The sequence below is a fragment of the Hyposmocoma kahamanoa genome, unplaced genomic scaffold (genome assembly GCF_003589595.1).
Source record: "Hyposmocoma kahamanoa isolate Upper Pololo Valley unplaced genomic scaffold, ASM358959v1 175, whole genome shotgun sequence".
Taxonomy (NCBI): Eukaryota; Metazoa; Arthropoda; class Insecta; order Lepidoptera; family Cosmopterigidae; genus Hyposmocoma; species Hyposmocoma kahamanoa.
Genome location: NW_020653685.1, coordinates 517,151 through 544,742, shown reverse-complemented (window position 1 = coordinate 544,742; position 27,592 = coordinate 517,151). Strand labels below are relative to the sequence as shown.

Here is a 27,592-nt window from a genome sequence, read left to right as displayed (position 1 = left end):
ACGTAGTGCTTGTTATAAATATTCATGACTGAGTAGTAGCTGTTTTAACCGACTTCAAAATAAGGAGGTTCTTAATTCAACTGTATTTTTTGGAGTATTACGATTTCTCCGACATTTATTAACCGATTTTGACGAGTCTTTTTTATTGGAAAGGGGGTAGTGGTCCCATTCAAATTTGGATAAAATATTCCACCTCTAAGGGTAGCGAGTTAGGGGATGAACCCGGTTTCGATCAAATGTATTGCGTGTGACCCACTTTTCGTTAACCGACATTAATAAAATTTGTTAAACGTAATTCATATTGTTCCCCACGTTCTCTGGGACGAAGTTAAGAAAAAATTTCAAAGTTGTTTATAACAATAACACCACATTATTATTAAATATGAATAACTCACGTTATTTAATAACTAACTGCCTCCGTGGCCGAACGGTTACCATGTCGTACTGCCACGCAGAGGTCTCAGGTTCGATTCCCGGGCCGGGAAAAATATTTGTATAGCCTAAATATATTTATCTCGTGAGTTTGGGTGTGATTTGTGGTGGTCTATGTGTGTGTCCATGGCACCCGCGACACATGGTTTCCCTAGTGCGGGGCTATGTTGAGTGTGTGCGTTATTATTATTCCTGTAAGTGTTTTAAAAGTCAAGTACTAAGCATATTCGAAATAATTTTGTCGTATTGATTGGAATAAGTTTCATTGGAAAGCGAACTCAGTGCACAAAAACTTAATTAGGACAAAGTATTATTTTAAACAAATTACTCTACACGTACACCCATTTTTATAGGATTCTTTTGTACTTTTTGATTTGCATTTAAGTCTTGATTTACGCCTAGTTAAGTCTATTATTTTTTTTAAATTATTTTATCTGCCTGGACGTAACGACATCATCATCCTTTTTCATCATCATTCGGCTTCGACTTCAACAACAACAACAACGACAACAAGGTGTTTTCCACGTCTTGTTAAAAAAAATTGAATGGAAACCATTTTGGTAACTTTGAAATGTAATTCTCTTATTTTGTATTTATCATAAGATTATTTCATTTCTGTTATCACTCTGTTATATTTATTTTGTCACAAGTTTACCAAATAAAGTACTTTCCTTTCTTTCTTTCTTATTTACACGTTATGCAATGCGTTTTATTTTTAATCGACTTCAAAAAAGGAGGAGGTTCTCAATTCGACTGTATGTTTTTTTATGTATGTTACGCGATAACTCAAATTTGTGAACCAATTTACATGATTCTTTTTTTTGTTGGAAAGAGGGTACCTCCATAGTAGTCCCATTTAATTTTGAAGAAAATCCACCTCTAAGGGTGGCTGTTCACGCATGAGGATTCATTTTTATAAATAGCGCCAAGTAATTTTATTATAAGGAGCAATTATTTTAATGATTGATTTTGCTATTCAAGGTGTTTTTCTCTCTCAATATACTTTGAGTTGTGAGATCCGATTTTTATTACCTCCTGTGTCAATTTCCGTATAATGGCGTACTAGGGGACGAATCCGGGTTTGCGTACTTTCCGGTAACCGACTTCAATAAAACTTGGTAAATATGTAATTCCACGTACTTTAGAGGTCGGGTTTTTTAACACACTGTACTGATAATTTGGTCGAGTATTACTTATCTGACAGCAAATTGCTTCGGACGGATAGAGACCTAGAGTAGACCCCCGAAATATTTGTATGGCCTTTATTTATTTCTCTCGTAAGTTTGGATGTCATTTCTTGTTATCTATATGTATGTACATGGAACCCCCGATACTTTCCCTAGTGCGGTGCTATAAGTGTCTGCGTTATTCAAGAGTTCTTTCAGGCCATTTAAATGCCTCGATAACAGCCGACAGGTTCTTGATGTGATGAAATTACAAAACACTGTATAGGGAATTGCAGGGTTATGGTTTGACACGATAGCTACACTAATTACATTCACTTCCCTTTGTTTTACCGGGAGTCGAACCCGGGTCCACCTATTCCAGCTCACAGTGCACACCGTTGGGCCACCGAATCCTCAAAGTTTAGAGTGTAATTTAAATCTAATGTTTAACGGAGACGAACGTCTGTACATAGGACTTAGTGTTTTCGTGCTTCAATGTTGAAATTTCATTGCAGGTTAATGAAGTTCAAAATGGATGATTTTTACCAACTCACTATAGGTCTGTTATGATGAGGCGGAGTATCATCAGTGCTTCTGTCTATATCAGCGTTAGGACCGCAAATCATGTCTAGAGGCTCATTCTTGACCTCGTCCATCAGCCTTGGGGATGGAGAGGAACTGCTGTTGGATATCCCGTTGCCATTGCCTTGATCGTGACGGGAGTTGTTGAGGAGCGAGTTATTCTTCGTTGAGAAGTCAGTAGCTTGGATTTGTGGTTGTTCCGTGTTGTTGTTGTCGTGACGGACTCGTTTAATGACGTCAGGAGAGTTATCAGCTGAGCGGGAGACGCGGCGCGGGGGCAGAGGTATACGGCGCATCATTTGTGGAAGGCTAGTAGGTGGTTGGTGGGAGAGAAGAGCCTCCTCCAACTTATCGGTGTAGGAGGGAGTGTGAGGAGTATGTGATGGGTGCGGCGGGGTGTGCGGGGAAGAGGCGGCGGCGGCGGCGCGCGACAGGCTCTGCAACAGTGGCTGTGGAAGAAAGAAGGTGTTAGTTTTTAAACGTATACGCGGTTATTCCGGTACTTGTGAACGATTTTGATGATTTTTTTGTTGGAAAGAGGATACCTCGTATCGGTCTCATTTAAATCTGAATGATGAATCCGGTTTCGTGCACTTTCCGGTAACCGATTTCAATAAAACTTGGCAAATAGATTTAATTCCACGGACTTTGAGGTCTTTTTTTGTAAAAAAGTTATGCTGGTGTGCTATTTGAAGCATCAGATTCAAACCCATAGGGGTAACAAAAAGGATCTTAGTGGCGTCCCATTTAATAATGTTACTATACTGAGCAGACCCTTCTTTCTTGGAGAGGCATATAGTCTATAAAGTGCCCATGACTATATAGGTGTACCGTTTTGAAACGAAAATAAAAAGTGACAGATATAACATTAATACGAGAAATAAAAACAAACTATTTGACAGGTCGTCAGAAAGTCTCAAATTCATTTAAGGGGAAATGAATAATAAGATTCCGGTTGTTATTCATAATTTGCTATTGATGAGGTCGAAAACTATAGTGAAACAAAAATTTTATTCTAAAGGTTATTTCTTCAGTTTCTGCGTACTTAGATGACAAAAATCCGTGGTAGTGACCCGTTTAGCTCTTCCGGGTACTCTCGCTCTCAGACGTGTTAAATAAATATTGTAAATGATAAATGTATCCAAATGTATATTTACGAAGAGCAACTTAACATTTAAAAAGAGAATTTCTAGCTATCTATCTTAGTTAATTTCTTGTTTGATTTTATTCCCACCTGGTACAATTTTAATTTCTTTTTCTTCTATTTATTGTATTATATTGTTGCGTGTGTGTGATGTAGGACAATTGTAACTATTTAACTTTGACAGATGTGTGGGTAAAAGAGAATATGCAAGACTCACCCCTTGAGCATCGTCATTCTGTGTGAGCCCAGAGACACGCAGGACTTCAGCGGTCTTCAAGAATGAGGAGAGGCTGCGTTGATGGACATTGACCTCGCCGTGGTAGATGAATTCAACCAGCGCGTGCAGGTCCGTGAAGGCTACATCCTGGAGCACTATGACGGGGTGCTTGCATGGTGTTGACTGGGGAAGAAACATCTTATTAGTTGTAAGTCTTAAGACAAGATGAGCTGGTAAGAAAGGAGATACGATCTGGCTAGGCGACACTTTAGAATGTAATCCGGTTGGTATCATTCAATGAACGCTGGTCCTCAAGCCATACGTCCCACTGCTGGCCATGGGTCTCCTCTCAAGCGAGATTTTACACGTTTTTCGGAGGGTTGTGAATCTTCTTCGACGTGCAGGTATCATCGCAATGTTTTCCTTCATCGAAAATTTAAAATAAATTTTGCACATGAATTCCAGATTTCAACCCAAGGACTCTGAACGGCACACAATGAACGTTGAGTTGAATGTTTTTCATTTATTGCAATTTACATGTATAGTACAGGTCAGTGAGCTTAAAATTATAATAGGTAGCAAATTAAATTAATTATATAGGAACAAACGTTCGTTCCGTGGCTTAGTTGGTATAGCGTCTAGCACGGTATGCTAGAAGACGTCGGTTCGAATCCGGCCGGGTCGAAGAAATTTTTTCTGAGTCTTCGATCTTTGTATTAATAATTGTATAGGAATATACATAATTAACTGACATATTGCATCATTACTTCTATAATTATTATTATAGGTACATTTATATCTTATTACAATTGTTTGTTATATAGTAATTTATAATTAGTTGTACAGACAAATAATGATTAAATTAATTATTTAATCAAACACTTTTGTCATCAAAAAATTTAGACACAATGATTTTTTTTGTGACTCATGGTGTTCATTTAGGTATCTTATGACTATGACTCAGTTTACTTTGTCACGAAACGGAAAAGAAACTAATTTTTAACCGACTTCAAAAAAGGAAGAGGTTTATTTATTTATTTGTTTATTATAAACATAACAAAATTTACATAGGTATAATAAACAATTGGTAGGTTCTTTTTTGCATGTATGTTACGCGATTTTTGCATGTATGTTACGCGATAAAACCGGCGATTTGTAAACTGATGTTGATGATACTTATTTTGTTGGAAAGAGGACACCTCAGTAGTACCATTTAAATTTGAAAATATTCCACCTCTAAGGGGTGGCAACCGACTTCAACAAAACATGGCATATAGATGTAATTCCACGGATTTAATACAAGCGATGTGTAAATTGAAGATACATGGTTCCGGACCTCATTCTATGTCAATAAAAATCTATAACAAACTCCCAGAATATTTAAAATCAGAATGTAACGTAAACAAATTCACAAATGTATTGTAAAAATTATTAATTTCTAAGAGTTATTACGACGTGGACGAGTATCTCCAAGATAATTTATAATTAATGTCTGGCACACTCCCTTTCCTAGTTGCGATGCCTGTCAAGGTGTGCATGTGTTTGTTAAAGTATAAATATCGACTCATCCGAAGAACAGAGTCCGATGTGATTATATAGCGAAAAGAGAATAAGTACGTTTCTAGAATAATTTCGTTACTCAAGTAAAGATGTTTTGAGAATTTATATGTCTTATTTCGTTTCGGAAATACAAATTGGAACAACGATCGATCTGACATCCACAGCGAAGAAGAACGAACAAAATGTACTATGTCCTGAGAACAAGTAGTCTTGCACATAGATCTTTGTTCTACGAATGAGTCGGTATATTCATAAGTATATTTTTGTAACGACAACACATGTAAAGCACTTATAAATAAATAAATAAACTTTTTTTTATATAATAAATCTCGTTCATTCTCATGAGATAAATGGGAGACGGACAGGAGACAAAAATCATTGTTGCGATTTATTGATAGTTAGTTATCTTTATGAAAAGATGTTGTTCAAAAGTGGAATGTAATAAAGTGATAATATTCACGCAATATTAATATCGATCAAGCACGAAATGGAGTTTAGGTACAATACTATTCAATATCAGCAAGATTTGCTCATTGTTTTATTGATGAAACATTGTTCACCAAATACGTCAATAATCAATGTACTGTATAAACATAATGTTGAATTTCGCCGCTGATTGTTATAGTCAGGTTGGCCGAGTGGTCTAAGGCGCCAGATTTAAGCTCTGGTTCCCGAGAGGGAGCGTGGGTTCGAACCCCACACCTGACAATTCCTTTGTTCTTTTTCTTGTTTTTTTAATCATGTGCAAGAAGATTAAGGTTGTCTTGGTTTTGTGAAGGGACGAAGCGAAATCATTGCGGTGGTGGTTTTGCCATATCATTACGGTGACGACTGTGCTCCGATTGGCTAGCCCGAATTCGGAAACAATTGACGGGTGTCGTCAATTATTTCACTTCATTTCGACCAGTTTTACTTGAGCTTTGCTATAATGGACGAAAATAGAAAAATTACATCTTTTTAATTACAGATAAAATGTGATTCCGTTTGTTTTATAATTAGTTGTTTTGCATTTGAATTTGTTTTATCGAACAAACCAACGTTTCGGGCCCTTATCGGCTGATTGGTCTAAGGTATGAGACCTGTAAGGGCCCGAAACGTTGGTTTGTTTGAAAAAAAAAACAAATATACGCGATTTAGAATCGAAATAATAGTTTCGTTTCCTATGAGTAACCATCGCGAAAACCTAAGAATTTAATGTAACGCTATAGATTTGAAAGCGTTAAGGCAATAACTTTTGATGATGATGAAATAAATATTGTTTTAATTGTTTAGGATCATGGTCATCTGAGAGATGTTTGATGAGATAATTTTAAGCGACGTCTTCAACACTTGTAAATTATTTTTTATTTTTCATTTGTTTGAATTTATTTTTGTCATGAATTATTTTCGCAATGAATAATTTTTAATATTATCGTATTTTTTTCAAATTATTTTGATTATTTCGTAATATTATTAATTCATAATTCATTTGTTAATTCCCTTATTTTATATTATTTTCATCATCGTTCAGCCATACGACAGATACATTGTTTTGATATTGTTTTGATCAGTTGTGTGTAATTATATGATTTTTTTTTCTTTGCATGAGCTGTGTGTGTAATTGGATAGCAATCGCAAAGAGTTGCATAGATAATATTATTTCAAGTAAATGTCACTTGTGTATCTGTAATTGTACCATATTGAATAAATAAATAAATCTATTTAAACTCCTTGATTTGATATCCTAACTTTTGACAATTTCTTACTGCTTTGATCAGTTTTTTTTCAAAAAGGTTTTAATATGTAATGTAAGGTGTCCATAATGTCAGTATTAATTTGGGATTTATAACAATTTGTTAATGTAATTTATCGAGTATATAACCAGAAATAGAAATGAAATATGTGCAATATATTCCTGGTAACACATTAGCGATACAGCTCTTATAAATATCAACTCCCGTTTGCACTGAAATATAGACAGGCCAACTACTGAACTGTGTAAATTTCAAAAAATATTCTGTATTTATTGTAATAAAGATAATATCTCTAGCAATGCCGTGCTGTTCAATTCGGTGGTATGGAAAGAACAGCAAAACATCTAATTACAAAACAAACAGAATCACATTTCATCGGTAATTAAATATTAAATATATAAATTTTTTTTGTCCATTATAGCAAAGGTTAACTGGTCGATTTTAAGTGAAACAGTTGACGACACCCATTGACGATACCCGTCAATTGTTTCGAACTCAGGCTGGCCAATCGGAGCGCAGTTGTCACAGTAATGCAGAATAGTTTTCAAACAAATTAAATGACATTTCGTCTCTATTTCTGGTTATATACTCGATGATGTAATTATTTAGAAGAGAATATGAGTTAGGAACAATGGGTCAGGGTCACGACCCCGCAGTCACCCTGTATAAATTGGGTTACAAAATTGCCGGCAGATTTTTTGTTTTCTGAAGAATGTTTAGCAGGTTACTGATGGCCTTGATTGCGTTACCGGGAAAGGGCGAGTTAAAGGCTCTTAAGGCCCGTCAATAAGCCTACGTAGGCACGGACTTTGGCCCAGGACACTAAATGAAAGAACCAGCTCAAGTAAACACTGAATCTGGTTGGTCTCTAACGCGTCGAAATTTGTGAAGGTCATTGAGGAAATGTTAACCGAGTATCTTGTGGTTGAGTTAAATAATTTTGCTTTTGTTAGACGTTGGAATAGAAAATGAAGATAAGGATATTTAGTTTCCGTTATCGTGCCATGATTTGCAAATGTTATGAGATAACTAATTACGACGTAATATATAGGGAAATACCTTCTGATGTACATAAAAAAAATTTGAATACATAGATACTTTGAAACAAAGTAGAAAAACTTCCAGAGGAATATTGCGTCATCGCAAACATCCCCCTTTGTCTTAATTCAATCTGTCGTCGACATAGAACAAGTGCTAATTAGTTGACGTTTGTAGTCCCAGATACTCATTCCAATTACTAATGATGTTACCAGAGGATCATATAAAAATGGTGTTTTGCTTAGTATCGATGCCGGTCTTTCGGGATGTTCTGGGTCGGGAGGGACTTACTCAACTTTCAAAGACATATCTTGCGATGGAATTGCGCAATTTAATTCCACCGTCCAATTTCCATTATCGGGGGACTAGACGTAGGCTTTGTTACGGCTATGGAGTGGAATCCCCTGTCTGTTGACTTATTCCCTGAACGCCATAATTTTACCTTTTCGAGAGTGAATAGACATTATTTAGGAGTGAACGCTCCATAGTAGATGAGATGGACGTCAATTTAACTGCCTCTTTGACCGAACGGCTGCCTTGCTGGTCTACCACGCAGAGGTTTCGGGTTCGATTCCCGAGTCGGGAGAAATATTCGTATTGCCTATATTTATTTCTCTCGTGTAATTTTTGGTTGTCTATGTGTGTGTCCATGACACCCGCGATGCGGGGTTTCCAAGTTAATGTGTATGTTACAAAATTAAAAATAAATATTAGTATTGATAATATGTTACGCGATAACAATTTTGTGAACCGATCTGATGATTCTTTTTTTGTTGGAATTGGTTACCTCAGTATTGGTTCCATTTAAATTTGAAGAAAACATTCCACCTCTAAGGGTGGCAAACTAGGGGATGAATCCGGTTTCGTGCACTTTCCGGTAACCGATTTCAATAAACCTTGGCAAATAGAAGATATTCCACGAACTTTTGGAGTCGGTTTTTTTAGTACTCTGCACTGAGATTATGTTTATAAAAAAAGAAGATTATTTACTATATGTGTTGGTTTGGTACTTACTTTAAGTAGCTCTCTGAAGTAAGGGCTGCAGGCCGAGAGCACCACTCTATGCGCTTTCAGGCTCTTGCCGTCACAAGCGAGGGTAACGTCGACAAAGTCCTCATCATCGCGGAGGTTCTCAAACGCGCTGGTGATGCTGCTCTGGTAGTTGTTCCACCGGAGACAAAAGTGCTGTGTGTCCACCATTTTGGCTAGTACGTCATGTGGGGGGATCTGCGAAAGGAGGGACTTAGTCAGTATTTTGTTTGTTGGTATTCAAAAAGAGCATGAGAGTAGTGATAAGTCCCATAACTTTTTACATAAGTTTTGTTTATAGTGACTCTCCCTAGCGAGCAAGCCCGCACAGAGACTATCTAAGTCAGGTCCTAACCCCAGAACAGCCCGTTTGCACAGACTTCCTGCGATTTTTTGTAAGGCTAATGCCTTAGGTGAGCCGCCCCGGGTGCACGTACAGCACCCTTATTTTCCTGATAGGTACCTGAGCTGTAGGCACGCTCGCTACCCGTGGCATTCTACGGAAAGTCAAATAATCATTTATTCCATAGGTAAAATTTTTACACTTGAAAACGTCTTTTTTTAAGCTACTGCTCGTTGCGGACCACCTTGAGGAGAACGAGCAAGAGACTTTAGGGATTGCTCTTTTCAAATAAACTTAAATGCTATAGAATACATTTAGAACCATATTTGTGTGAAATCTAGACTCACGTTGTCTTTCCACACGTCTTTATCTAATTCGTAGTCTACAATTTTGTAATATGACTTTTCAATTAAAATACTTAACGAACTAACGGTTGCCACCGCCGAGCCATCGACTATAAGTCTACCAAATCTCCTCATTGGTGGTGGAGATGTAAGACACGCTTACGTCCCGACGCCGGAAAACGGCATCTCTCCGCTCTCAAATTCTCCTACGCGGCTAGAGCGATCGGAGGATGTCCAGCTCATCACATTACTGCTTGGCGGCAGAAAATAGTTCCCTGGGCGAACTCTTTTACAAGGCTATACATATATAGATACAAACCCACACTCGCAAAAGAATCTAAAATGTTATATTTTACTCTGTTTTGACTCAGGTATCTTTTGAATAGCGGAATATGTCTATCTTTTGCAGAAAAGACAGACAGTTTCTTCTTTCAGTGGCAATGCAACGCATGGCGGACACAGCTAATTATTTATAAAATTGATAGATATAAAAAATGGGTCGCACCGATAATTTATATGCATATTACTACGTATATGTAGTAATGTTTTTGCATCTTGTTTATATGGTACGATAGATAATAATTATAAAAGTGTAACACTATTGAATTATTGCCAGTCTGCCCTATTTTTTAGAGTTGATTCAAGAGCTTTGATAAAGGACAATGTTTTTTGTTGTTAGGCTTTTAAATATAAAATTATTTTAATTACGTTTTTGTTTCTCGGTGTATTTTTGAAATATTCGAATTAGGTTTCAAAGTATTCAAATTTGAATCCTAAAGGGGATTAATATTTAGTTGCTGCCTACAAACGTTATATTGTAGTCTTTGAAATAAATTCATACAAAATTGTGCCTGATTTCCGCGGCACTAACAAATAAATATTTACTAAATGTGTTTTTGTTTTTTCTGTGCAATAAATGATTAAATATATAATTTTAAAAAAAGTTTCTCACGTGAGTTTGTATGTAATTTGTGGTTGTTTATGTGTATGTCCATGGCACCTGCGATACAAGGTTTTCCTGGTGTCCTATGAGTGTGTGCGCTATTATTATTACTTTAAATATTGCAGAAGCTTAGAATTGTAACTATCACAGATTTTTAGCTATTCTACATAGCACCTTATTTCAATTATTGAATTTAGAATGTAGTAATAAACAGTTTAATTTTAATTTTATGTTTTAATTTAGCGTTATCTTTTATTTATTATTTTTCTTACTGTGCGTTTTGTGTTGTGGCGTAGTAATAAATTATTTCTATTCTATTCACTTATATTCTATTCTAATAGCACCCTATTTCAATTTTTGAATTTGGAATATAATAATAAATAGTTTAAATTATAAGTTTTTTTGGTATTTTTTGTGTGTTTATGTTAGTGGCACACTAGGTCCTTTAGGATCGCGCAAGCTAGTGGAGTGCAATTCTGAGGGTAGATATTAAATTCAATATATTACATTTGAAATAAGGTATAAATTTCAATGCTCTGAGACGCCGATGTACCGAGGTCTCAAGAGCATTGCAATTTACACTTTTTTTCTTATATGATACCAAGTAACGGTACGAACAAGCCGTGCGCCTGGTGGTAAGCGACACGCCTGTTCATAACAGTTGCAGTGCCACTCAGAGCTTAAAATCGCATTGATTAAAAGGGGCACTGCCACTGCGCCCATCACTTTGGAACATAAGTTGAGAAGTCTCATGTGCCCGTAATTTCACCAGCAAAAGCAGCAAACCTTAACCCTTCAAAACCGAGTACTGTCAATGTCGTTATACAAGTGCGTAGTCAACAAATTTGTTGCTTACGTTCTATTTTGATAATGACTGTTCGAATTTTTAGAGAGTTCCAAGAAATTTGTTTGCAAGCGCTCTGTAATGACTTTATATGACTGCTTGGTGTTTGGATTCTGTAACTTTTTTTTACGAAGAAAATTTCGTAATTGACTTTAGTTTTTCACGTTTCAAAGGCTTCTGTTAGCAAAACTTCGTTTTATTTAAAAAGTGTTTTTTTTTATAAGTGATTCCAGATTGTCTTGGGTAGGTGTTATGTGATTGTGACGAAATCCCACTGATAGGCACGGGTCTCCCGCACTAAAGCGTAAAGACCGTTTTAAACCGTATTATTTTCTATTTTAACATTAAGTGTCGAAAGTACCTCATCTCGAATTCAAATTAATGTTAGTATTATTAATAATATTAAAAAATAAAAATGTTTTATTCGTTCATTTTAAAGGGCATAGTACAGGGGCGGATGTTTCCATTTAGGCTTGTTTTAGGAAACATCGCTCTTCTATAATATTAATAGTAATCTTGCTTTTATATTATTTTTAATATGATGAATCAGACCACCTTAATATCTACTATAACTGGTGTTACAATTAATACAAAGTGTTAGTGTGTGTAAGTGCAAGTATTTGTATGTGTCTATAAGTGTGTAATTGTGTGGAATGTGTACATGTGTATCATCCATCCGTAAGACGTACAATATCAAAAATTATACATTGTCATACCATGTTAATATGTCCCGTACTAATAAGGTTCGTTTTGCTAAATGAAATTAAAGTAATTTGAAAAATACATATCGTTTACTATACGCTGTATGTCATTTGAAATTTAGAATACGTTTAATTTTAATATTTTTTGTCTCCATGTTGAATCCAAATTTCTGTCTTATTTTTTTGCTTTTAAATTATCACTTTTTCAATTACATTTTCTGCTTGTTGTAACTATAGGTGCATTCCATGTTTTATGGAGAACATAAACCAAATTCTTCGACGACTTGGTGGTGGATTTTTAATTTAAAGCAGTACAAAATTTATAATAATTTTCTAATATTTTTAACTAAAATGTTCGCGGTTAAGAAGTGACCACTTTGTTTATTTCGAAAGTTCCCCGAATGCATTCTTACAGCACTAACTTTTTATCTTACACCCATAGCTCTAGTACAATGCCTGCATTCAATTTTACAAACATCTATTTGCTTTCCATCTAACCTAATCTTACTCTTGTCGCCTTCGATTTAAGAACTATTATTCGCAGTTCTAACGACAAAATCAATTTGCACTATGAGCAAGTAATTTTGCGTAACTCTTGACACAATATGCACTTTATGACACAAACAACAAGAGTGTTCAAGAGGTTTTACAAGTGCAAAATGTCGACAAGTGAATTGACAAACTATTTTGCGTTTTATAAATTGTAATCAGCACCTTATTGTGACGGATTTAAGAGTGTTTGAATAGCAAAATTCTTGTGCGGTTCGAAACGAAGTTTTCAAACATGTAGTAGACAATACGGCACAGTGACCAGATTTCATATTAGCTGGACAATGAGGGGTGTAAGGTTACTTGCGCCGGCGCATTGCTATTATGTCAGTAGGTGTATATCATCTAATTTATCACTCAATGATCGACAGTGGGATTTTCAAAAGTGTGAATCTTATACATGTACGAGGGCGGTTTAACAAGTATGAGATTTTGAGAAAAAAAAAACATTTAAAAAAAAATTATGATTTGTTTTTCTACGTAATCTCTTTTGAAATCTATACACCTTGGCCAGCGATATCACAACGTCTTCAAACCATCAAAAAAAATTTTTTTTTTAATCTAAAAAAAAGCCTCTAATTTCAGATTTCAACTACCACTTTTGTATTTAATGCAAATCGGTAAAAAATCAGATCATAATTCGACAAGTTTTGATGTTCTGATTGCAGATGAAAAATGGAATACTCGAAATTCGGTTTTCTCCGTTTTCAAAATATATATCGATCTCGCCAATATCTTTTCCAATTTTTCTATTTTCGCGCTAACTGTTAAAAAGTAACGTCAGTTGCTTACTAAGGAGTCCTAAAGTAAGAAATAAAAAAAATTCCGAAAAAGATTTTATTTAACATTAAAGTCACCTGTTTATAAAACCGCCCTTCATACTATTGGCAAAGTTGGATCCATTCCTGTTCCAAACCTGTTTCTTTTGCAGGTGCAGATTGTAGCTCTTGTTTTAGTGATAATTTTTTTCTGAAAAATCTTTTCTTTATTATAAAAATATAACCTATCCCTCAAAGGAACAAAAAAGTACGGCTGGCTCTTAAGGTCCAAAAGTATTGATTTTACTGACAGCACACACAAAATTGAGATTATTTTCAACACTGTATATGATTTTATAAAATGTTCTAACTAAATGTCGAAGAAACCTATTAAACGTGCTCCTTTTGCATATGTAAAATTTTGTTTTCCCCGGGCTGTTTGGAACAAATTATAATTTAGCAAAAAGGTCGCCTCTTATACATTGATATTTTTCTAATATACTAACTACTAGAAATTAGAAACACTAGCGGTTTCTTATTCATTTTTCCCAGGAGAATCCGCCTTATGAATGAGTAGTAGAGTTAACTCAAAAAAGAAAATTATGTTCTAAATTGCTGTGAATATCATTCATTTCCGTATATATTGTAAGCTCCATGTATACTCTATTGTCTAATGCACACATATGTAAGTTAAAATAAATATATTTCAGTAATTTCTAAATATTTATAGAGGAGTCCTCTGTGTTAAATATTTTCCACCACCAAGCTAGAGTAGAACAGAAAAAGGATATACCGCATTCCGAATTGTTTAGTAGTCATTCAAGGAGGTTTCAAAGAAATCTGGTCTATCTAGGTGGGGTATAAAGTTAAAGCTGAGAGCGGAAATAAATTGATACTTCTTGTCTTATTTGCCGTAACGTGCAAATTGTTCTAACGTTCCCCTTCACCCAATACATGGACATTACATTACACGTTACCTAATGGTAATGTGTACTTTGTGTTTTCAAGATTTCACTGCCAAAGTTGTTTTTTCCCCCTTTTGGATTTGGAGCATCGTAGCGACACTTCTTCAAAATACTTTTTTTAAACTAATTTGTTTGTCTATTTTATCGACGTGAGACTAAACTCTTTACACTAGAAGTTAAGGCTTCAAGTTCCACTTCCGGTATTCCTCTTACCCCATCTGCCCTTACCTTAAATAAGTCATCAATATAAGCTAAAAACAAAAATGGACTTAGATTGGAACCTTGAAGGACGCTCGTGTTAATTGGAGACCCTGGTGATCTTATGCCGGTAATATTTGCTAGAACATTATATAGTTATAAATACTACTAGAACATTTTTCAGATTTTTAGACGCTTTTTTATTATTTTTAGACTTCTAGTATTATTCGAGCGCGTAAACGCACTAAAGTTTCTAACTCAAGCCATTTATCTTTAAAAAACGGACGGATCTCAACCGTTTTGTTCCTTTATGTATGATCATTTATCATTGGAACAGTGTATCTTTTGAATAGGCGTTTTGTATCTAATACAATGATGATTTACAACACCGAGGAGGATCTAACGCCTAGCATAAAAGGACATTGGGCGACACCTCTCTTATATTATATACTCTGGATTATGGTGTTTATTTAAAGCAATATAGAGACGACTGGAATGGATGTTGTTGTATATATTTTTTTTATGGTCTCATCCTATTTTAACCTAGCAAATGGAGATTTGTAGTCTCTGTCTACGACAAATCATTGTAATAATTATTAACACAAAGATCGAATACTAAGTAAAATTTCTTCAATTCCGCTGGACTCGAATCAGCGTCTTCAGGATATGCTTTGCCAATTGAGCTACGGAATGAATCAGCAGATTTTACGAATTTTTCTGTGTAGGTGTTGCGATATTTGTTTTTGGTTTAAAACATTGATTTACAAATAAATGGACGACGGGTCTAATACAAAAACCAGGAAAAAAATGTCCCAAGTCAACCTATTTAAACGTAGTGACATGTCAAGGAATATGAAAAAGCTAAAACGTTGAATTGTAATGTCGTCGCAGTACTGTCTAATTTTGCTTGCTTCGCTGTCAGTCGAACAAACGAAGACTAGAGCGTGAATGACGCTCTGTATACGATTTTAACGCCCTATAAGTTCGGACACTTTTTAGCGCGGACCCGACGTCCATATAATTGTAAGTCAATGGTTTAAATGGACTTTTTTGCAGTCAATTGTATAAAATTCATTGTAATTTTATGAATAATGTAATATAATATTTACATCAATATTTTTTTTCTATTTATTACCATTAGTGACTTTGCAAGAGCGATGGTTAGACATATTATTTACCGATAACTTCAATAAATTGTTCCATTTCACTGTAATGCGGCTATTCTGTTTCAACTTTCATGCTTTTATATTTATTTAGAGGATAAAGATCATTCCAAATCCTTCTATTCTTCTCCAGCACCATATTAGCGGATTGTAAAAACAAAAATAGTGATAGTCGTATCCATTGTCATTATTACAGCTTGGTTATTATATAATTTATCATGTGAAGTTTTTATCGCTCGTGATATATTGCCTATACACCGTGTCGAGTTTATATATAACAAAATAACTTATCTATTGTGTATACCTAAGACCGTAACATAAATTAAAGACTTTCTTTTTCGACAAAATAACATTAGTACAGATTACAATATCATACATTTGCGGTAAGTAATAATAATAAAATAACATCATTTATTTATGTGCTTAAAATGGCCACTAGATATCACACATCACGCCTGTCTCCCACTGGTTTAAGCAAACTCAGACGAATGTGTAAGTTGAAATCCTCCGTAATCGTCCCGTGTTCAATCCCCGGCCGGGTCAATGTAGAAAACTTACTTTTCTATACTGTCTCGGGTCTAGGCATTTGTGGTTTTCGATTTCCATAACACAAGTGCTCTAGTTATTTACTTTGGGATCAGAGCAACGTATGTGGTATTGTCTAATATTTGTAAGAAACATTAAAGCTTGCTCTTTGTAAATAAACATTTGTACATATACATCATTTACTATATTTATTTCAAAGCAAAGTCCATGAACCTTCTCTCGCTACTTTCTCGACCTCCTTTATCGTCATCCCACCTTTTTATTATTCTCTTTTCTGGTGCCTGGGCATTTATTTTTAAAACTTTGAGTCGTTCTAGAATTTTCCATTTCTTCCCTATTATTACTTTAATAAGCCAAGCCAAGAAGTAATCACAGCATTACTACGTTTCGGTTTTGAAGGGTAAGGGTGCTGGTGAAATTACAGGCACATGGGACTTGTCAACTTATGTCTCAAGGTGAAGGCTACAGTGGCGATTTAAAGCTCTGAACGGCACTGCAACTGTTATGAACAGGCGTGTCGCTTACCACCAGGCGCACGACTTGTTCGTCCTATCACTTGGAATCATATTAAAAAAAAATAACTTGGATAGAGCATTCATATGGCACTTAATAAACGCAAAAAGAAATAAATTACGAAATAAGCTTAATACAGAAAAAAAGGAAATAATGACAACGTTTCTCCTTTGGCGGAAGTAGTTGTCAGCTTTCTAGTCACTTGAAGCTTCAACTAAAAGTTTCTTAACAAGGTGGTTTGCCTATGGCACCCAGATGACTTACAATAAAAAGCACAAAGCTGTAGCACTTGCTAATTTATGTAAATACATAATAACATCTATTATATAACGAGGTTATATATTTGTATATAAACAACTGAAAAGAAACCTAAACGATCAATTTCACCGTGGAGCCTTGTTTATTTACCTACGATTATGAAACTTATTGGTAAATTATATGAGACTAAAAATATTCTTGAAAACAATTTGTATTATTTTTCTTAAATAAATGTTTATTCAATAATACAACGCCCTTCTGAAGAATTCATAGTCAAGTTGCTTTGTTATTCAATTTTGTTTTTCGAATCTGTTCAAAAACAATTCATTTTTCAAGGGATATTTGCAATTTAAAAGACAATTCTTATTTAGGGGTTGTTTGTGCACAGTATAAGAATACATAATATACAGGTTGTTATATAAAATAGTCTCATTATACTTTGGCATATGAGTGTCCATATGTCAGAGGTCTGAAATGACCAACATTGCTCGCTAAATCAGGAAGATTATGTAGCAGTAGGTCGGATATTACTGCAGGAGGGCGGATGGTCAATGGAGCAGACTTGTTTTAGAGTGGCGACCACTCAAGGTACACTTATTGTGGGACGCGCTGCGGCAAGATGGCTGGCAGTAACTGGACGCGGGCGGCACAGGACCGGGAAAGTTGGTATGCTTAGGGGGAGGCTTATCACGAAGATGCGTGTAAGCTGATGATTATAATGATAGTGTTCAAGATAGATTTGTTGGTAGTTTGAAAAGATTTTGTTCTGTACAAATAGACAATTTTTCTTTTCGATTCATCATCATCCAAAGCCCGACTTCACCCACCGCTGGGTATAGGGCTCTCGTAGCTTGAGTCATACACCTACTGTGCTAATCTCATACATCTACATAATTTTGACGATGTCGTCCACTCATCTCGCTACAGGACATTTTCAAAAAGCCGTGGTAGCTTAATGGTTTGACCTACCGCCTTTCAAACGGAGGCCGTGGGTTCGAATCCAGGTACGCGCCTCTGAGTTTTACGGAATTTATATTTATGAAATTTACTATGAGCTTTTCGATGAAGAAGAACATCGTGATGAAATAGAGGTTCACAAGCCTTGGAAGACATCTGAAGTCCCCAATCTGCATTAGGCCAGGGTGGCGTAACAGGTTGATAATGACGATACATTGTCACTTCAATAACTAATGTTGCATACAGTTAGTTATTTTTACAGAAAAACAAATCCAACAAACCAATTTAAGTCCGTAACGATAGCATAAATTGCTGCTAAATCAAAGTCAAAGTCAAAGAATAACTTATTTCATAGGTAAAATAAACTTACACTTGAAAACGTCACATTTAAGCTACTGCTCGTTCACTGACCTCCCTGAGAAGAACGAGCAAGAAACTCTAGGGATTGCTCTTTTCAAATAAACTTAAATGCTATGGAATACACTTTGAATCAAATTTGTGTGGATTCTGGAGCCGTGTCGTCTTTCCATAAATCTTTATCTAACACGTAGTCTTCAATTTTGTAATATGACTTTTCAATAAAAATATTTTTAATGTAGCTTTTAAACCTAGGAACTGATAATCTTAATATATGCCCCGGAATCTTGTTGTAAAAACGTATACAGTTCCCTATAAAAGAGTAATAATATAACATTTATAAATGTTAGGTACTCTTAGATATAAGTTATAATGAGTATATGTCGCTACGGAGATTCGAACCGTAGCTCTAAACAAGCAACCGTTATCCCGTTGGGTTACTAGCGCTCATCGAAAACCTAATAATCTTTTGTTGTGCGTAAAAATCACCAGTTCAAGGTCGGTCTTTTATATAACATTCTAAAAATACTTTAACGAAATATACTAAACGGACTTAGGTTAACAAGATATGACCTTGTTATGGCCCGTAGTTATCTATTTTTGTGCCAATTTATCATTTTTAGTAAATTCAGCGTTTTATCAAAGTTAGGCGATAACTTATCATGTTTAGGTTACGTTCTAGCGTTGTGTAACGTTTGGTCTAAGTTAAGTACCGATTTATGTAATTGTGCAGGCGTCTACAGGCGTCATTAACCCTATTTATACAGTTCCAATCGCGCGTGACCAGGAGCGTACAGCATTGCGCGCGGGAAAACCTGCACGCGCAATAAAGCGCTATAACTGTTTGAAATTTTAAGTTAACTTTCTTTCGTTACAACGGAAAGAGTATCTGTGAACGCAACCGCGCGGTCTTTAACTTTTCTTTCCACGTCTTTACAAGCGCATTCAATCGCGTATGATTGCTATATCAAGTACGATATAGTGTCTATGTACGACCCGCTATTCGTAATTTCGTAGCTCTGGTATAATAATGCCACATGTGATCATGTGTCAGCAATGCTTTTATCACATGAAAGCATAAAAATAACTACGAATTACGTGAAACAAATTATGTAATGAAATGAAAATCCAAATCGCCTTCAATGTCACTGTAATAAAGCCGAAATATCTTTTATATTGCGTATATTCTAAACATTGTAAATGGTAATGTTAACTGCTTTGACTTATTGGGTGATATTTCGTTAACTGGTATCACGACTGGCATCGCAGTACATTTACTCAAATATTTTATATGCCCGTAAAAATATACATAATTTAAATAAGAAAGAAGATCCATAATATTAACCTTAGAGCTAAGTCCAAACTCATGGTACCACGATTTCGTTTAACCAAGGTAAACAACTCTTTTATGTGATTCCGGAGCATATATTAAGTTCATTTCCTAAGTTTAAAAACTACATTAAAAATATTTTGATTGAAAAGTCATATTACAAAATTGAAGACTACGTGTTAGATAAAGATGTATGGAAAGACGACACGGCTCCAGAATCCACACAAATTTGATTCAAAGTGTATTCCATAGCATTTAAGTTTATTTGAAAAGAGCAATCCCTAGAGTTTCTTGCTCGTTCTCCTCAGGGAAGTCAGCGTAGTGAACGAGCAGTAGCTTAAATGTGACGTTTTCAAGTGTAAATTTATTTTACCTAAGGAATAAATGATCTTTGACTTTGACTTTGTTTATTGTACGTACTCGTTCTATGAGACACTGTCACCCTGTTGCAGTTCCCTTAACTAAAGACAAAGATATCTATGTAGAGCTACCAAGAGCTTGGATAGTGTGCTGAGTAATCATGACCTGGAATTTGATATACTGAATTGTAATGTTGACACGTTAAAGCGTAAACTCACGGACATTCTGTTCACCTAAGTTTATTGAATAATTTTTGATTAGCGCAGGTATTGGGTTGTTATATTTATGTAAGTGCATGATATTAAGAAATACTGTTTAATGCTCGTGTATGATTTGTCTGAAGCTATAGGTGGAAACCTGTAATTGGCTTGATGTTTATGTTCCTCTTTTTATTAAATGTAAGAAACTGTTGGTTTTCCATGAATGAATAAACAAATAAACTCTCCATTACAATTTGTACTTTGATATTTCTGTACTAGGACACAACACTGGCATAGATTTTACTAGACATGTTATCCGATTCGTAATTAACAGAATTCTCTACCAAACGGTAGACACTCCACTCACTCCTCTACAGTTCTTTTCGTGAGTGGCGCGAGTGTGACGTACGATGCCGTCATTACCAATCACCATACTAATGAATATAATTTCAAATTAAAAATTGTGTAAATATGTTCAAAAATCAAAACAGTACCAAAAATATTATATAACATGACACTCGTTCGCTGCACTCACCCCATTACAGTTTTCTCCGTGAGTGGCGGAAGTACGGCAGCACGACGTCGATGGTACCAAATAAATCACCACACCAATTAGGATTGTTTCGAATTAGTGGAATAAAATTTATATCATATAGAGATGTAGAAATATAATAAAAACCATGACAGTAATATGTGAAAATTTATAAATTATTAACAATCTTGCAGTACTATATTACTAACATCATAAACAATAACTTTTGTTGCTGTATATGTATTTTTTTACGCGATTATTATGGCCTTTGTGAACCGATTTTGATGATTCTTTTTTTGTTGCTAAGAGGGTACCTCACTATTGGTTCTATTTAAATTTGAAGAAAATATTCCACCTCTAAGGGCTAACAAGTCACGCGCCTGGTGTTAAGCGACACACCTGTAGATAGCAGTTGCAGTGCCACTCCGAGCTTTAAATCGCAAAGATCTGTGGGGCCACTGCTGTCACAGTGAGACTTAAGCCGACAAGTCCCATGTGCCTGTAATTTCACCAGCACCCTTACCCTTCAAACCTGGAACGTAGTAATGCTCACATTACAGCAGAAATATGTTAGGTAACAGTACTTCCCTGGACGAACTCTTTCACAGGGAACTCTTCTGCTATTTAATCATGACAAAGCAACAACTTCAAAAGAATAAAGACAGGAATAAAAACATACAGCCAGTTACAAGTTTCTAGAGACAAATTTACCAGAAAGAGGTAAGGAACGTGCATTAAGAAAGACAAAGTGCAAAAATGCCACATCTGCAAAATGTCCACTTTTCATTAAAGAGGTTTAATTGCCTCCCAGGTTCGATTCAAGAAATATTTGTATGGCCTGCATTTGTTTCTCTCGTGAGTTTGGGTATAATTTGTGGTTGTCAATGTTTGTGTCCATGGCACCCGTTACACAAGGTTTCCCTAGTGAGGGGTAATGAGTGTGTGCGTTATTATTATTATTATTAAGAAGCAATGTTTTGTAATTGTAAATAAAAGTATGACTATTTCATAGCCAGCCGGGACCATGGGACCTGTAAAGAGCCCGAAACGTTTGTTTGTGTGTATGTATGTGAACACTTTATTGTATACAACAAATTTCATTTTTCTTTAACAAATAAATAAAACGTTATTGTACAAAGGCAAGCTTAAGGGATAAGGGAAAAGGGATTTCTTCCAGCTAAACTTTGAATCCTTTGCTCCTGAGTCAGCACTAAAATCTAACAAATCATGAAATTGAATGCTACATACTCAATAATTATACACGAATACATAATATTAAATAAATGATGATATGCTAATATATATAGTATATATAATAAAATGAGTATATAAAATAAGATTATAAATAAATATGTGAAATGTAAACAATATTTTGTACGCTTTACTGCTTTACGCTGATACGGCGGGTGCGGGGCAGCTCCAAGGCGTTGGACCTGCAGGTGTTCGCCTCGGGAATGGAACTGGACTGCTCGATAATGCAGCACTGGTCAAAAGTGCATATTAAGCGTTCCGGAACCAGACCGACGTATAGGTTGAAATAAATCACTTCGCCTGTTATGTACAACAAAATTATTATAAATTATTATGAACCAATTTATAATTTTAAAATTTGTATACTTTTTATTTTATTTTGTAATTGTTGTTAATTTGAAAAGTTAAGTTATATAATTTTTTTCATTGTATTTTAATTTTGATTTGAAGATTTTAATTTATTTTTCATAATTGTTTCATTTTATAAATTCTTCATTTTTAATGATTTTTTTTAATGGTTCATTTTATGAAGTCAATTCTAACATTAGTTTTTAAGTACTGTTACTAACGAATATTAGGGATTGAGAATGTCTGAAATAAAAAATGAATGAATGAAATGAATGAATTATTATTATTATTATTTAACACTAGGAGTCTGAAGAATCCCAATATTTGAAAAAACAAAATTTAGGATACGAAGAAAATGGTTTCATTCGCCATGTGTAACAATTGCAAAAACTTAACAACTGGATATATAACTATTCTGTGTTTTGATTTTTGTTTTTTATTTTTAATCATACCGGGATTTCATAGAATAGAATAGAATAGAATCGTTTATTTCATGTTATCAATGTCACAATATTACAATTGGAAATACAATGTCAAGGGATAACTATGTATGATCGTCAGTAACAAAATAATAATAATAATAATGAATATAAAATAAAGTAGTATAACTACTGCTTGTCGAATAAAATAAAATTAAAATTGTTTCAAAAGAAACTCATCGACACTGTACAATTCAATATCCAATAAAAGGATTTTTAGTCGGGTACAAAACGTTTCATCGTTTCTAACACTTTTCAGGTCTGTGGGTAGATGTTCGTAGAATCGGGGACCTATTACCCGCGGATTTCTAGTTGCCAGTTCGGTACGGTGGGAAACGGATTTTAGTGTTCCTGCGTTTCGTAACGCTCGGATAGAGAGAGGTATTTATTATGCACTCTATGTTTATTCCTTGAAGTTTAGGTAAGTATACACAGCCTTTCCGTTCTCTGACTATAACATAAACAATTAATTGTGGTAAAAATTATAAGTTAACCATTAACGTTGTTAGGTAATTTTATTCGCCTTATCTACAAACTTTAAATGTCTATTCAATGTCAAAATCTACATCACTAAACGTCGTTATCTTTGTGTATACACACACAAACATAAATATATAGTAGCTGTTGTACAATAAATATCATTGTATGAGTAGCGTTTATCTGTATAAAAGTCTAATTTTTAGACTTTTATCTAGCTTAGGTTCAGGCTATCGCGGTGACCTAAACTTGTTATCATTTTTAACTCGAGTTACGCTTGTATACGTTTTTGTAATAGTATTTTTGTTGTTCGTAAGTTTTTAGCTATTACGGCCATCGAACTGTCTACTTAGTTCTTTTCTAAAAAGTGTTTTGGATTTTTTTTAAGAATGTTTCGAACACATTAGCACGAGTCACCTCTCTTAACGATGAATGCGCATTGGGATCTTTACATACAACATTATGGAGGTTTCTTCAAGATGTTTTCCTTCATCGAAAAGCTCATGGTAAACTTCAAATTAAATTTTGCATTCGAACCCACGACTAAGGTTAAACCATTAGGGTAACACGGCAATATTTTTCTTTAATTTTTAAAAAGGTGGAAATGAATGTACTTTTTTAACAGACTTCAAAAAAGGAGGAGGTTCTCAACTCGACTGTATTTTTTTGTGTGTCTATGTTACGTGATTCGTAAACCGATTTTGATGATTATTTTTGTTGGAGAGAGGGTATTGGTCCTATTTAAATTTGAAGAAAATATTCCTCCTCTAAGGGCGGCAAACCAGGGGAATCCGGTTTCGTGCACTTTTCGGTAACCAATTTCAATAAATCTTGGCAAATAGATGTATTTCCACAAACTTTTGAGGTCCGTTCTTTTTATAAAAAAGTTAAAAGTCACATATTTCAAACCGTTTCGGGTTCCTTACAGTAGAGCTAGCACAAGAGGGCGCGAGTTGCGCAAGAGCGACGTACAGCGCGACGCAGACATTAACAGTTTATTATCACTACGCCCATCACCCCGAGACATAAATTGACAAATCCCATGTGCCTGTAATACTTTCATTACTGCTTGGCGGTAGAAACAGACAAGGTGAAATTACAAGAATAGAATAGAATAGAATAGAAAAACATTTATTCATCGGTACATACAACACAATAACCAAAAATAGAAACACAATTACAAAAAACAAGCAAAATAAAATACAGGAGGAAAATGTGAAAACCTAAAATTAAATAATAAGCTTATATATACAATGTGTTGTATGCAACCATGAAAAGGCCACGACTCAGCTTAATGCCAGTCAGGAGACTGGCGCTGTTCTTCCGTCGTATCCTTACGCATTCATGCGTCGACCGGGTCCCAAAATTAAATTCTACACAAGTAAATAAATGAGATTAAATGAATTATGTTATTACTAACATAGATTATAATATATATTAGAATAAATAAGTGCAGTGAGAAATTACAAAGATAGCTAACCTTTATTGAGAATTTTCACAGTATTAGGTGTGATATTGTGTGTCTAGTGCAAAAGAAGCATAACTTAATAGTACAGCACACTTACAGACACATGAGACTTGTTAACCTACGTCTGAGGGTGACAGGCGCATTGGCAATTCCGCTAAGATCTTTACGATTTAAAGCTCTGAGTAATACTGCAACTGTTGTGGACATGCGTCTCGCTTCTATTACAAAAAAAAAACGCTCAAATAAAAAAAACATGCATTCATGAAAACACCGTTTACGTTATCCAACGATGGTTTATCAGAATAAAGATAATAAGTGCATTGGTACTAAATTCAATCAATACTTCTTATTACTTAAAAACTAGGCACTTGTCAAAGTAATCGCTAACAATATGTCTAAATCTAATTTAGAGTTCCTGGTACAACATAACATTGACTTTTTGCCATATTTGATCAAAATAATTTGGTCAAGGTCTTCTCCTTCCACAGTCTCCTTCAATACTGGACGAACTTCTTCACAAGGAGCTCTAGTGCTACTTACTAGTGTCGGTCATTCTTGGACTAGTGTTCGCTACCACAGACCACATAAGTACTAATTTTACCTATATCATCGTGTCATTATTAAAAAACATTTCACGATACCATACTCGAATATTAAGTAATATTGCAGGATAAACAATCGAATACCTAAATAATAAAAAATGCCATGGAAATTAGGTAGTGAACACCAGTGTGAGAACGACCGATGTAACTCTATAATAATTTGTAATGTTGTCCGATAGAGATTGTTGTTTAGCCATTAGGTCCCTGAAGATTATCTTTTACTATTTCAGTGTACTGTCTCTACTATACTGTTTCTATTGTTTACAATAAATCTCATTCTCTTTTATGCTTTATATAACTACACAAAAGCGTAGGACAAAGAATAACACTTACAAAAAAAATAATTGAATTCTTAGAGATGGCGCGACGGCAAAAAAGTAGTTAAAAACCAAAACATAGACCCGCAACAAGCACTTCATGAAGTCCGTTGTTTCGTTAGCATAGTGTCTTGCACTGTTTCCTACGAGACATTGGTTCGAATCCAGCGATCAATCTTTGTTTAATACTATAACTGCCTCTGTGGCTGAACGGTTACCATGCCGGACTGCCACGCAGAGGTCCTAGGTTCGATTCCCGGGCCGGGAGAAATATATGGCCTACAATTATTTCTCTCGTGAGTTTGGGTGTAATTTGTTTTTGTCTATGCGTGTGTCCATTTCACCCGCGAAACAGGGTTTCCCTAGTGCGGGGCTATGTTGAGTGTGTGCGTGTGCATTATTAATAATTATATAAAAGCGATTTTATAGCAAAAAATATATCGCAAAATTAAACTGCAAACTGTCGGCCTGTTTACAAAGATTTCCAATATTGTAAAGAGCCGACCTTGCTTATATTTGCTTAGGTGGGTGTGTTTAAAACTAACGCGTTTCTACTTCAAGATTGTCTATTATTCTACAGTAAACTCCTATTCAGGGTTTTACTGAGGTAAATCATGAAGGCAAACAAAGACGTAGTTTTAGCGTGTATAATTGTTCTTTCATTTATTTGCAAATACCAGAACAGGCAACATATAATGATATAAGCACATAGAGGCAATATATGTATATATATGAATTGCTTGGTGATACAAAAAAATATATATTTCATGACATCCATGATCGAGTAGCGTGCACACCGGTTTTCATGGTGTGACTTTCTTTTCCGACAACATAACGATTGTACAGATTAAAATAGCATAAATAATAAATAAATAAATAATGCACACACTCAACATAGCCTGCACCAGGGAAACCCTGTGTCGCCGGTGCCATGGTCACACACATAGACAACCACAAGTTACACCCAAACTCACGAGAGAAATAAATATAGGTCATACAAATACTTCCTACCGGCCCGGGAATCAAACTCGGGACCTCTGCGTGGTGGCCGAACAATGAACAAATGGGTGTAATTTGTGGTAGTCTATGTGTGTGTCCATGGCACCCGCGGCTCAGGGTTTCCATAGTCCGGGACTTCTAAATAAAAAATTACGTCACTTATTTATGTGCTTAAAATGGCCACTAGATATCACACATCACGCTTATCCACTATTGGGTTAAGAAAAGTCAAACTCAAATAACCTATTTCGTATTGATGAAGCTGTCGCTGAGTGGCTCGTACACCGGTTGTCATGGTGTCACCATTTCTGAGGTCATAGGTGCGATTCCCGGCTAGGTCGATGTTGAAAAATTAATTTTGTGATAACGGCGTTATTTCCGATTTACATAGCACAAGCGCTTTAGTTACTTTGGGATCAGGGGAAGGTATGTGGTATTTTTATTTATTTTAATTCATCTCCTTCTTCAACTTAACACTTTAAAAAAAGGAAGACGTTCTACATTCGACTGTATGTTTTTTTGTATATATGTTACCCGATTTTGATGATTCTTTTTTGTTGCCAAGAGTGGTCCTATTTATATTTGAAGAAAGTATTCCAACTACAAGAGTGGCAAAACTAGGTGATATGTCCGGTTTCGCACACTCCGGTAACAGACTTCATTAAAACTTGGCAATAATTCCTCGCACATTTGAGGTCGGTTTTTTAGTAGGTACTTTGTAGTGAGATCATGATGTTAGGGACATAACTCTGCGAGGTTGCTGGTATTTTAGAAATAACCTTATATGTATATCTGGGAGCAAAAGTGTTTTTGGTAGAGAAGTGTTAAGAAACCAACATTCTTACACTATCGTCACAGTATATTTATGAAAATGTAATTTATGTTAAAT

The 27,592-nt window shown here is 35.1% G+C and overlaps 1 protein-coding gene and 1 non-coding gene across 6 annotated transcripts in view; one reads left to right on the top strand and one right to left on the bottom strand.

Annotated features, from left to right (window-relative positions):
* The window catches only part of LOC113225829 (broad-complex core protein isoforms 1/2/3/4/5), a 220,556-nt gene that overhangs the window by 12,438 nt on the left and 180,526 nt on the right, over positions 1 to 27,592 (bottom strand). For all 5 annotated transcript variants that reach the window (XM_026458280.1, XM_026458276.1, XM_026458279.1 and 2 more), the window contains exons 4-6: positions 8,887 to 9,099; positions 3,542 to 3,724; positions 2,153 to 2,629 (exon numbers count right to left, since the gene is read on the bottom strand). In XM_026458280.1, the coding sequence (XP_026314065.1) occupies positions 2,153 to 2,629; positions 3,542 to 3,724; positions 8,887 to 9,072 (846 nt within the window). In that variant the 5' untranslated portion in view covers positions 9,073 to 9,099. The remainder of the gene's footprint in view (positions 1 to 2,152; positions 2,630 to 3,541; positions 3,725 to 8,886; positions 9,100 to 27,592) is intronic.
* Trnal-uaa lies at positions 5,726 to 5,809 on the top strand. The gene has a single exon. It is a non-coding gene; the product is annotated as a tRNA-Leu (tRNA).